Consider the following 12,367-nt stretch of genomic DNA (forward strand, 5'->3'; position numbering starts at 1 on the left):
TGAGTGGAATTAAAAGCTCAAATATCACCCTGACCTCTTGACTAACATTTTGTAACAGGAAAAGAACCAGAAAAACTGCAAGATTTACCCTTAATTTTATCCACCGCCAGGAAAGTATTTGTCCTGCAGGACTACATTTACAGGATGATGGAAGACATCCATTCCGTGGCTTTATGGCCACTCCCATGGGTCATTGTTGGATCTCTGTAACAGTGCAGCAAGGGTCTGAGAAGTGAAATCACATCATTCTGCTACTCTCGTTGCAAGATTCAGCAGGAAATAAATTTGTTTAAAAATATGTTCTGAGTCAGCTATGGTTTAAAGGAGAGGCAAGATTTATAAACCATCAGAACCACAAGAAATATTTTGTATCAGCACCTCCAACTTCACACTGAACATGGGAAAAGTAGGCCCAGAGAGATAAGAAGCCTTTTCCAACTCGCACATAGAGAAATGAAGAACCATATTGCCGTCTACGGTAACTGCTCACAGCGCCCATGTTCAGTTAGGTACCTTTCTTTGTAAAGGCCAAGTTTCTTCCTATTTCCTGGGTCCCAGAGAGATGAAAGCAAAATCATAGGCAAGGTTCTCTGTAGTATCCAAGAAAATCTATACTAAGGATCTAAATTTAGATCCTTTCCTGCTGTCTTCCTGGGCTTGAGATACAGCCACTCTTATATTATGTGTCTTGTGTTGCGTGCTCTAAACCCGTCTGTGAACACAAACCTGCAGATCTAACTGTCTCTCATTGTGTCATAGTCATCTATCCCTCAGACACTTTCCTAGGCTCAGGCATTTGTCTCGTGTAAGACAGAGTCTCCACACAGTGCCTGGAACAGAACAAGTATCCGCAAAGGTTTACGGAGTAACACAGCGGCTCAGCTCTAGTTTGATTGCCTCTGTGCTTTCCATAGATCAACAACATTACTTTCAAAGACAGATAGAAGGTGAACATGTCTGCTCTTCCTTGAGATTCATGGTCAACTCTTTGCAAATCTGCAACCCAGGGCTGCTTGGTGAGGAAGGAGCTCCTCCCAGGGGCATGGACACCCCTGCTGCAGACAACACTGTGGTAGAAGATATGCACAGGTGATCCCCTGCTGCCCGCCCCCTGGCCATGTTTCCATCTTAAAATATTCTGTGGCTGGTGGTATAAAAGGAGTTCAACACTTGGGCCACTCTCCATCCTGGGGTGAGGAAAACTCCAGCTCTTGCCAGAACACATATTTCATACATGGCCCAAATTCCTACAACCATAGACACTTTGTCACAGCATTTCTTCCCAGGCAGAACCAACTTCATTTATTCTTTAGCCCTAGATTCTGTGGATTTCTTAGTTCCTAAGTCTCCTAGTCCTTCAACTGATCAAAATATGCTCGGAGCTTCAGTGACAGTAGAGCGAAGGAAAATCACTCCTTAGATGTGATGATCTTGTGTCTGAATGCCGACACATAGGGCTCAAAGAGTGCCAGCTCTCAATAGCAGGAGCGACTACTTTCCAAGGCCACCTGGGCTGGGGACAATCTAGGCCGGCTCTGGGTGTTCCTGGGGTCCCGCAGAGAGGCAGTCATAAGCCTCCAGGGACCCCTCAGCAGCCCCTTCACATCCCAGCCTGAGGTAAGGGCCGGCAGGCAAGGGGAAGCTGGATGAGGCCTACCTGACTCCATCCTTCCTTCCTCTCTCTCTGGGGCCTTCTCGGAGGCTCTGGGGGTCCCGCGGAAGGGCTGGTGGCTGAAGAGGTCATCACACAGAAGGCTGCGGCACAGCTTGGCCAGGAAGCGGAGGACGTAGCCAACGCTGTTCACCACGGGCAGGCTCCGCAGGTGCTGTTTTCCATCAAAGGACGCGGACACTGGAGAGCCAGAGACAGTGGTTGTGCCGGTCAGTCAGCCCCAGCAAGGGGATGTCAGCTGTCAAGTAAGCTGTGTTTGGATTTCACCTGTTATCTAATGTCCCGCGTGTGTTACGGGTTCCCATCTGGGACGCCATATTGCATTTAGATGGCAAGTCCCTCCTTGTCTTTTTGTTCTCCGGCAGTTGCTGGGCCTTTCCTAATCTTTCATTAGCTTGACAACTTTGAAGAATCCTGCTCAGAAACTGTGTAAAACGCCCCTCAGTTTGGTTTGTCTGATGTTTTTCTCATGGTCAGACTGGGATGGTGGGATTTTCGGACAACAGAGATGAAGTGTCCTTTGCACCAGTCAGATCAGGGACATTCACACAGCACAAGTGGGGGTGCTAACCTCTGTCCCCTGGCCAAGGCCACCTTCCTCTGCTGGATTCTCTATTCCAGTGGTGGTGAACCTATGGCACATTGCCTCAGTGGGCTGTTCGCATCATTGAAAGCTCCAAAAGGTTCCCCATCGCTGCTCTGTTCTGTTCCTTGGGAACAACTCAAGAAGTCCAGCCAGGAATGATGCTGCATGCCTACAATCCCAGCACTTGGGTTGCTGAGGCAGGAGGATCAGGAGTTCAAGGCCAACCTGGAAATTTTACTATAGAGAAAAGTTGTCCCAGGACTTCTTCCCCATTTATTTATTTATTCAGTCATTTATTAATTTCAGGACAGTCTCACAGTATTTATTCTGTGCCGTGGGTTACACTTATGATTCTGTGGCAGGGTTTTCACCTGGGGAGCTGCTCCAGCATGACTCCGATGCCCCTATGACAGGCCCTCCCTTTTATCCAGCACCTCTTTGGTTTCAGGACCTCAATACACCTCGGGTTAATCTCCTCGCTCCGGCTCTAGAAGTAGCCCTTTCTCCCATGGTCCTGAAGATCCTCCATCTCTGTGAAAAACCATCTCTCACTTGGTGACCAACCTCAAGGTGGTGGCACAAGGAGTCAGCTCAGATTTGTGCCCTTCTCCAAGATGCCCAGAGAGTGTTTCAGCCTGGCGTAGGAGTCAGCTCAGATTTGTGCCCTTCTCCAAGATGCCCAGAGAGTGTTTCAGCCTGGCCTTCCCAGGGCTTCCCTCAACCAAGGGAAACAGCCCCAAGTGGCAAGTCTTGGTCCACTTTGGCCTTGCTCTTCCCCAGTGCCAAGATCCTTAGGTCACAACACGCCTGACCAGGAAAGTGGGAGCAGAGTCCCCTCTCCAGCTTATACAATGCAGTCCCCTGAGGGCCACTCAGGGTGGGTGCAGAGTGAGGAGGAGCCCTCTTAGCACCAGGTCTGTGCCCTGAGCCCCAGTGCAGCAAGGAAAGCCAAGGCGTTTGGCTTGGAGGGTTGCCTGTGACCTAGAACCTGGCTTCTACATGGAAATCAGAAGACCAGCAAGCAGCTCTCGGAGGGGCTGCCACAGGACTCTCCTCCTTCTCCCTCTGCCAGTATGTCATCTTATATTTCTGTTCACTTCCACTGAAGTCTCTTAAAAATCACACTGGGTCAGAGACACACCTCAGACCTGCCAAGGTCTATTCCAGTCAGTCACCAGCAAGTCAGGCCATAGGATCTGCAGGGCCTGCCAGGTTCCCACGGGGCCAACTCTACAAGGTGAACCGGCACCATTGGAGCTGGAACGTGGCAAGCAATGCCTTCCCCATACCCAGCCTTGGGACTGGGGTTACACAAAGTGCCCCTGCTCGGGTTATGCAGGATGCAGCCACCTCAGAAGCCCGCTCCCCCTGACTCTTTCTTAGCTAGTCAGCAGGGTCAGCTGCATTGCCCCATTGCCGGAAATCTCCTCCCTTTCCTTAGTGCTGTGGGAGGCCTGTCCATGACACTGGGCCAGAGGGAGATATCAAGCTATCCCCTGGGACATGAGACATCTTGCAAGGGCCTGGTGCTCCAGGGCTTAAGGGCTGGTAGTGACACCCATTGTGTGGTGCCCGGGGTAAGACAAGCAAAACACCTGCAGGGATGGAGCAAGCCATTCTGCACCCTCACTTGGTGGGAGCAGAGGTGGCCCCCTCTGGAAGCTGTCAACTTAGGGCAGAGACTGGAGGAGAGCTCTGACAATGAAAGAAGGGATTTCTCAGATTTCTGGAAGGCCTCTTTGAGATGGGGTTGAAATCATGGACTTCCCCTCCTGTCCTTCGTGATGTTAAATTCTGTGAAAAAGGGATGGAATAAAGCAGACTAGAGATTGACAAAAGCTGATATATTAGACAAGGGGTCAGAAAAGGATTGTGTGATATGGTGGCATCGGAGTAGAAGCCTAAAGGATGTCCACCAGCAAGTCACCGGGAGAGCTGGGGGAGAGCATTCCAGAAAAAAGAGAATGGCAAGTGCAAAGGCTCTGAGGCAGGAGCACGACTGAGGGATAGAAGGAGAGTGAGGAAGCCACTGCGACTGGACCAGGGTAGTAGTGGGTGAGAAAGAAACAAAGAGGTAATCAAGGCCAGCTCACCGAGGACTATGAGCCCTTGTAGGAGTGGGGCTTGTGCTTGGAGTGACATGGGAGCTCTTGGAAGGTTCAGCGTAGAGGAGAGGCATGATCTAGCTTAGGTATTTTAAAAAGAATCGTAGTGATTGTTGTGTGTCGGGCTGAAAGATAGTTGGATTCTGGATGCATTTTGAAAGTAGATCAGTAAGATTTACTAAGGGGCTGGCAGTGGGGGAGAGGAGACAGAGAGGAGTCAAGAGTAAGGGATCCCGTGTCCACTCGTCTGGAAGCAACTTCTGGAGGACCCTGGAGCCCAGCGGGTGGAGAGCTGCCCACACCCTGTCACGTACCTGAGGTCCTCTTCAGCCCTCCTTGTGGCCCTGGCCCAGGCCTTACCTGACACCAGCTCGCCGCTGTGGCCCTGCTTGACCAGGGAGAAGACGCGCTTCTGCTGGTGGGCGCAGTCGATGCACGCTTGCACGGCCTGCTGCAGGACAGCCGCTGGCCGCTCGGGCCCCAGGCGCTCAGGGAGCTGCTGCAGCTTCTGCCTCTCCAGGTAGGGCCCTGCGTCGGCATGCTTATTGACGTACAGGCAGACTGTGGGGACAGAGACCACAAGGCCGGTGCATTTGACCAGAGTCCGGCCGGCTGGCTTCTCCACGCTCCAGGGCTACCTCCGTCGTCCCCCCTTGGCCTTGGCCTTGGAAAGGGCAGATCCTTTCTGATCAGTGAAGCAAAAGAGGCCAAAGAGCCAAACACCCCCACCTTCCAGGGCTTGCTCTCAAGGCCTCGTGGGTAAGCAAAAGAGGCCAAAGAGCCAAACACCCCCACCTTCCAGGGCTTGCTCTCAAGGGGCCTCGTGGCAGGGAGCCGTGCGGGGTGGGTCCCCCTGGCATGTGCAGATCCAAGCCCACGACTGTGAGGGTAGCCCATGTGACTGTGTGTGTGTTTGCGAGCGGGGCACGTGCACTCCCAGCCTTCCCACGCCCCTGTGAAGGTGCTGTCCTGCCAGACATAAAGGCAGCCATTTCCTCATTATGTTTCCTTTTTTTGTTGCTTCACAGATATAATCAAAATGATCTCTTTCGGAAGCTCTCTTGTGCATTTTTGTTGGCAAGATTTTTTTCCTGTCGCACTATTTTTTTAAACTAATTTTCTTAGTACTCTTTGGGTATACATAATGATCACAATTCATCGTGGGGAATTTGTACCGATACATGATGTATATTGATTCTTCTTTTTTTCCCCCATTCTCCTACCCTGCCTTCAACCTTTCTTCCCCTCCTGACTTACAAAAGCTTTATTGCCATTTTCCCCCTTCTATTCTCTCTTTTTTCCCTTTTCCTTCCTCCCCCTCTTGTTCCCCTTCCCATTTGAATTTTTTTCTACTTCCCAATATCTATCATTCATTTTGATCATTATTTATGCTATGGATGAAAACTGACATGATGTTAATTACTCCGGAGACTATACATTCAATGAAGTTCCAAAGACAGTGCTATTTATAATCTCAGAGCAAATAAAATTCCAAAATAAATATTCAAATATTGAAATAAATATTCAACCCATTTAGATGAGCTCAAACTAGGGTCCCCACACTTTCAAGGTCATATATCTTATAGGAAAAAAAATTGAGCACATACTTATAGGCTATTTATATTCTTAATTGTATTAACACACTGTGTACATTTTTACAGGGAATTATTAAATTTAAGTAACCTAAATCTACAAATAATGTTACAATGTCTACAAAACCAGTTTTCCATATAAATCAATTTAGGTAAATTGCAGAGGAATCTGAATGGATCTTGTAATTTAAAAGAAAAAAAAATAATCTCACAAATTCATTTCTAGGAGAAAACTTTTCTACAAAGAAAACTGCTCACTGAGTTGGTTATCATCAATATAACTGGCTTAGCCCTTTGGATTAAGTTCAACTTAATTTTGTTCTATGACAATGACATCAGCTCCCACCTCCCGCTGCCTCTTCCACCTGTAACTTGACACTAGTTTCCTAACTAGTTAGCCTGTTTGCAGACTGACTTGGTGTAATTCATCCCACCCTTTACTACTAGCTCAGTTGTTCTAAGCTTTATAAATAGCAATCATGTTATTATTACATTGCTTTTAAAAATCTCAAAGTTGGGGCTGGAGATTTAGCTCAGTGGTTCCACTGCCTGTCTCACAAGTGCAAGGACCTGGTACCCCCAAAAAAGAAAAACTTCAAAGATCCCTCACTGTCTATGACATCCAGCCTGATTCCTTAAGTGAAGTGTTCTCTAGCCTGCCTCCTGAGAAAAACTGCTCCATATAAGATAGAAAAGTTATTTCTCTTCTTTTCAGTGACAAAGTGAAACACTACCTCATATCCAAGGAATAGAAATTTTGCAAAGATGAGATTAAAAACTGAATTTTAGTAACAGATGTCGTATCTTCTTCCATATGTTAATGACCCTTCCTCAAGTTTCGGTCCTTATTCCTCACCACGTCTCACCCCATCCTCCCAGGATGGAGCTTGTTACCTTGCAAACCACTGTTGCAAATGGGTGTTGAAGAGGGATTTTTAAAGAAGACACCAGTAGGGTTTTGGAAGGTTAAATAGTAACAGTCTAGATGAAGAAACTTAATTTGTACTGAGCAAGCTCTGTATTCTCAGGACAAGCCTGTGAGGTGGGTATCAGAGGACAGTTCAAAGTCTGAATCAGTGGTGCAGCAGGATCTGGACTCCAGGCCTGCTAAGACAGGATTCCTTCTTGCCCACCATCCCAGAAGAAAAGGAAAGTCTGTCAGGCATTAAGTATGAGGAAAAACAGCTACAGACGGGCACAGGCACTGCTCTTACAGAGCTTATGGACCAGTTCAGGAGGCAGACCTACTCTCACAGAGCCAACAGGGTCTCTGTGGGAGACTGAGACCTTGAGAAGCCCAGGCAGATCTAGGAGCGCCTATACTGGGACCCCTTCAGGACAGGCCACTTGGGCTTTCTGGAGGGAGGTATGCCCAAGGGCAATAAAGGAGAGGAATAAGGTGACCCAAGGTAAGCTCATTCTGGAGGGAGGAGGGGAATATACTGAGACCTGATAGCCAGCCATGGGGACTCAGAGATGCATGGTGGGCAGGATGTCAGGAGGTGTACATGCTGGCGTCTTGTAAGCCATGTTACCAGGTTTGTTCTTCACCCGAGAGCAAGGGGAGGGTCATGGATTAGTCTCAGGTTCAGAAGTGGGGCTTTTGGATGGTTGTGGGATCATAGTGGCACTATACTCATCAGTGGATTCCTCCATTAATGAGTTCCTAACTGCTGTGCAGTTCAGAGGTGGGGCCTGGATGGAGGTGTGTCACTGGAGCTGTGACCTCGGTTGTATCTTTGTCCCTGGCTCCTCCTTTCCCCCTCTCTCTCTCTCTCTCTCTCTCTCTCTCTCTCTCTCTGCTTCCTGGCCACCATGAATGTGATCAGCTTCCCTTCACCAGGTCCTTCCACCATTTTCTTTCTGCCTTGGAGCTGGTCAACCATGTATACGGAACCCACTGAAATTGTAAGCCAAGTTTCTGCTATTGGTTACTTCGTCCTAGTGAAGCAAAGGTAACTAATAACAGGAGGGGACTTCAGGGACTTAAGTGAGAGAGGAGTATGAAGTCGGGTTGTGATGAGGGGCACTCATGTGAGGCGGGGGGAAGAGGGTGAAGGAAACAGTTGGCTTTTTTTGATTCTTCATTAGTCAAAGAGATTAGCGTACTCACTATACTGACCAGACTGGAGGGTGTTACATAGAACTGAGAGAGATTAGCATCCTTTGGAATTCTGAAAGTGCAAAGATAGGAATGGAAACACTCAAAGTGGGCAGGTTCATATTGGTGTAATGGAAACTTGGCTCCAAAAAAGAACATCTGACTGTACTTTCTTATCCAACCCCAAAGCAACCAGCTGAATCCAAAGTGCAATGAAAACCCAGTTTCAAATAATCCAACTGCAAGACAAGTACACCCAGGTTTTCTGAAACTGGAATCATCCTATCAGTTGTCCAGCTACCACTTTGGACCCATCCTTTAGCTCTTTCAGTGGCACACAAAGTAACCGTGTCACCTCACTACCTCCAGACAGTGCAGCCATGGGGTTCATTCTGCTGACCTACCTGTGAGCGCCTGGGGGGCCGCCAACCTGGGTATGGTGGCTGCGTCCTGAGGGATGGAGCTGAGGTCAGGCTCTGGGGTGCTCCTCGGGGGTGAGAGGGCTAAAGGAGTCATGAGAACCCGAGACTTGAGCTGCAAGAAAGAGTCCATTTGGTCAATGAAAGTCTAGAAATGCTCTCTACACCATCCCAAAATCTTTTCCGACTTCAGTTAGCCACTGCTACTCTACTACGCTTCCACACATTTCTGCTGTGCAGCTGTGGAAGATGAGCTTCAGATTCAAGTTGAAGCTCAAGGTTTATATTTAGAGGGGCACTCAGAAATCAGCTCTACACCATACCCAGGAAATGACCGGCACACCAGGCACTGGGCATGGGAACACACAGAGCTGTGGCTAGTTGAAACCCATGAGCCCTCTGGGGAGGGACAGTGCCCTGTCTGTGCCCCTGTGCTGTCTAGAATCCCTTAGACAAGCCTTTCCCTACAACTACCCAGGGACTGACTGACCCTGAAGCTCTCCACATTATGCTGAGCTCTCTGCTCACGCAGACCCCTGGGTCCTTCTGGCAAAGAGAGCAGGAGCCATTCCCCCAGGGGCTGACATCCTGCTTGGTGTTAATTTCCTGCAGCAGAATATCAAAAGTAGCCTGCACGTGGACAGTGGTGCACTTCTGGTAGTGAGCAGTGGCCACCTTCAAGATCTCATTGAAACACCAAATGAGGGCCTGAATTTTGCTCTCATGGAAAATGGCACATTGATGGTATCAACATCAAGGAGTCACCCTCTGTACCAAGCTTTACAGAGACATGCTTGTAATCTTAGCTTTCTACCCCCAATATGAATAAATCAGTCACTGCCTCTCTTTACCACTGACCTACATCTGGACCCCATTCCAGACAAACTACATCAGTCTCTGGGAGTGGGACTCAAGAGTCAGGAATTTTTAAAGACACTCAAATTCTAACACGTAGTTAAGGTTGAGGACCACTGCTCAACAGAAGTTCTCAACTTTTACAAGCAGACTTTCAGATTCTGATTCAGACATGCAAGGGTAGAACCTTGAGATTCAGCATTCCAGTATCTCCCAGGTGATACTGACAATTCTGGCCTCTGGCCCATAGCTTGAATAGAAAGTTGTGTACTTTGTTAATATATCCATATTCTAATTTTCCTCTTATGTTTTTAGGATAGATTACAGTAATAGTCATGAGAAAACAGTAATCCAACTTCTAGTTATCTGGTCATTCCATATCTATTCATTTATTCATTTAACAAACATGTATTTTGAACCTGGTCACATCATACACTCTTCTGGCTGCTGGGGATACAACAGGGAACAAAGCATTTTAAAAAAAAGAGAGAGATTTTTATCTTTGCCCTCATAGAACTAATACTCTATCTTGGTCACATCATACACTCTTCTGGCTGCTGGGGATACAACAGGGAACAAAGCATTTTAAAAAAAGAGAGAGATTTTTATCTTTGCCCTCATAGAACTAATACTCTATTGAGGGGAGACAGATGATAAACCACATAAGTACATATATAATACAGGATGCTGGAAGTTGATGATGAAAATGAAGAAAGAAGAAGCGTGGGAAGGCCATTGGAGGAGATATACTTGGGACTGAAATTTTTGAGTGGTCAAGGCAGTTTGGGGTGACACTGAACAAGAATTTGGAGAAACAAATCATTCTAGGTGAAGAATATTCAGGCAGTGAAAATATCAAGTGCTCAGGTCCTGAGGCAAGAAGATGCCTGAGAGTTTGTGCAGCTGTAAGGAAGCCAGGTGAGATTGGAGAGGTAATCCACTGAGACCAGGCAGGGCTTTGCAAGACATTGTGACCTTTAGCTTTTTCTCTATGCTCTTTTGAGCAGGGACACAATAGGATTTAAGCTAGCATTTGAATCATCTTCTTGACTGTTGTGTTGAGAAAAGGCTAAAAGAGGCAAAAGTGGGGGGACACTAATCTAGAGCAGAAAAGAGATGATGTGGGGATGTGGGGGAAGAGAGACATTGATTGACTATGAGGGTTTGGGTCAGGAGGGCCACTCGTGGACTAAGGCTTGTTGAAGGTAGGGAAAGTGAAGTCGAAGATGGAGAAGATTTAGGGGTTAGTTTGGGAATAAGATGCCTACTAGGCATCAAGTGGAGATGTTAAGTAGGCATTTGCATATAGTAGACTATGGAGATGGGAGGAGTCCAAATCAAAATATAATTTGGGAATCACAAATGTATAGAATTGAAATTTGAGGCCATGACAGTGGATGAGATGGTCAAAGAAGTGCACGTAGATGGAGAAGGGAAAGATCCAAATATTGAACCCTTCACGACTCCAACCAAGAGAGATGGGAGGCATAAGAAGGAACCAGCAAAAGAAACCAGGAAAGAGTATCCAGTGGGCTAGAAAGAAAACTTGAAGAGAATAGTGCTGTAGGCCTCAAATGGAAGGAGTGTTTCACGGAGGAGAGAGTGGTTGAGCATGCCAAATGCTCTATCACACAAGGAGACTAAGATTGGCCATTAGATTTAGCAATTTATAGCAAAAGAGTTGGTGGTGTAATGGGTCACACTGAAAAAAGAAGAATAAATCTTACTTGTTACTGACATGGAATTGACATTTTAATGAGGGAGAGAGAGAGAGTAAACAAATTAGTACACGACATAAGATACTGGAAGGTGGTAAGAAATGATGGTGAAAAATGAGGGGACATGGGACGTACAATTGAAGAGTTGTACTTTGGATTGAAATTTTAAAGGGGAGTGGTTCCCAATTGGAAGATGCATAGGCGATAATGGGAAGAGAGGTATTGGGATCAGGAAGTAAACTCTTTCAAGGAGTTTTGTGATCAAGAAGTGGAGCAGAGAATCAGCCATAGCAAGAGGGAAAATTAGAATTCAAAGATTTTTTTTGCCCCCCAATCAGATGTCACATCATATACATTAGGATGGTGACTATTAAAAAAAATACAAAAAACAAGGCCAGAGATTTAGCTGAGTGGTGCTGCTGCCTGCCTTGCAAGTGCAAGGACCCTGGTACCAAACAAACAAAAAAACCAAAATCAAAAACAGAAAATGGCTGTTATGGCTTTTATCTAGATGTCCCCCAAAGCATTCAGAGTTGGGGCTCTTTGGGGGTGGTTGGATCTAGGGTGTATGTCTATGAATTAGGGGTGTGTGTGATTACTAATTAGTCCACTGATGGGTGCAACAGTTTTTGGTGTGGATAATGTCAAGGCCCACCCTTGGTATGGGAGGCACCAACCAATAGGCTTGTAGTTTGGATGGAATAAAAGGGAAACAGAGGCTTGCTGCTTGCTGCCTGCCCTGCCACGGACTATTTCTCCTCTGTTATGCCCCTCTGCTGTGCTACCCTGCTTTGGAGCCAGTCAACTATGGACTGAAACCTTTGCAAACTGTGAGCTAAACTAAAACTTTCCTTCTTTAACTTGTGAATGTTGGGCGTTTTGTCCCAGCAATAAGAAAGTAAGACAGAAGTTGTTATTTAATAAGTGCAAAGCTTCAGCTCTGCAAGACGAAAACATTCTAGAGATTGATTGTCCAACAGTGTAAATATACTTACCACTACTAAGCTATGTGATAGATATGGTTCTAATGATCGATTTTATGCTATGTGATTTTTAAATTACACTTTTAAAAATTTAAAAAAAATTTTTGTTTTTGAAATGGGAGGAGTAAATTTTAATGCTGATGCAAATAACCCAGTGGAGAGAAAATTTTTAATTTTATGGAAAAATAAAACAAAACCTCATAACAAAATAAGAGAATAACTATAGGTCATTGTCTTCAAAAGAGTTACTCAGAGACAAAAAAGATTCTCTCTTACAAAGAAGAAATAGAAAATAACACAAAACTTTTTAATGAACTAAGAGAAAATAGCAGTGTA

The 12,367-nt window shown here is 46.3% G+C and overlaps 1 protein-coding gene across 8 annotated transcripts in view; it reads right to left on the reverse strand.

The window, feature by feature from the left end:
• Positions 1-12,367, reverse strand: part of Scml4 (Scm polycomb group protein like 4) — a 99,137-nt gene that overhangs the window by 31,216 nt on the left and 55,554 nt on the right. For 7 of the 8 annotated variants that reach the window (XM_010635322.3, XM_033763428.1, XM_010635319.3 and 4 more), the window contains 3 exons: positions 8,461-8,590; positions 4,724-4,924; positions 1,658-1,852 (listed from right to left, as the gene is read on the reverse strand). In XM_010635322.3, coding sequence (XP_010633624.1) covers positions 1,658-1,852; positions 4,724-4,924; positions 8,461-8,572 — 508 coding nt within the window. In that variant the 5' untranslated portion in view covers positions 8,573-8,590. Of the gene's footprint in view, positions 1-1,657; positions 1,853-4,723; positions 4,925-8,460; positions 8,591-9,333; positions 9,485-12,367 lie in introns of those variants that run through there. The other variant, XM_010635321.3, reaches the window with a different exon arrangement.

Source organism: Fukomys damarensis, unplaced genomic scaffold (assembly GCF_012274545.1).
Source record: "Fukomys damarensis isolate Sample0158 unplaced genomic scaffold, DMR_v1.0_HiC HiC_scaffold_14, whole genome shotgun sequence".
NCBI classification, from domain to species: domain Eukaryota; kingdom Metazoa; phylum Chordata; class Mammalia; order Rodentia; family Bathyergidae; genus Fukomys; species Fukomys damarensis.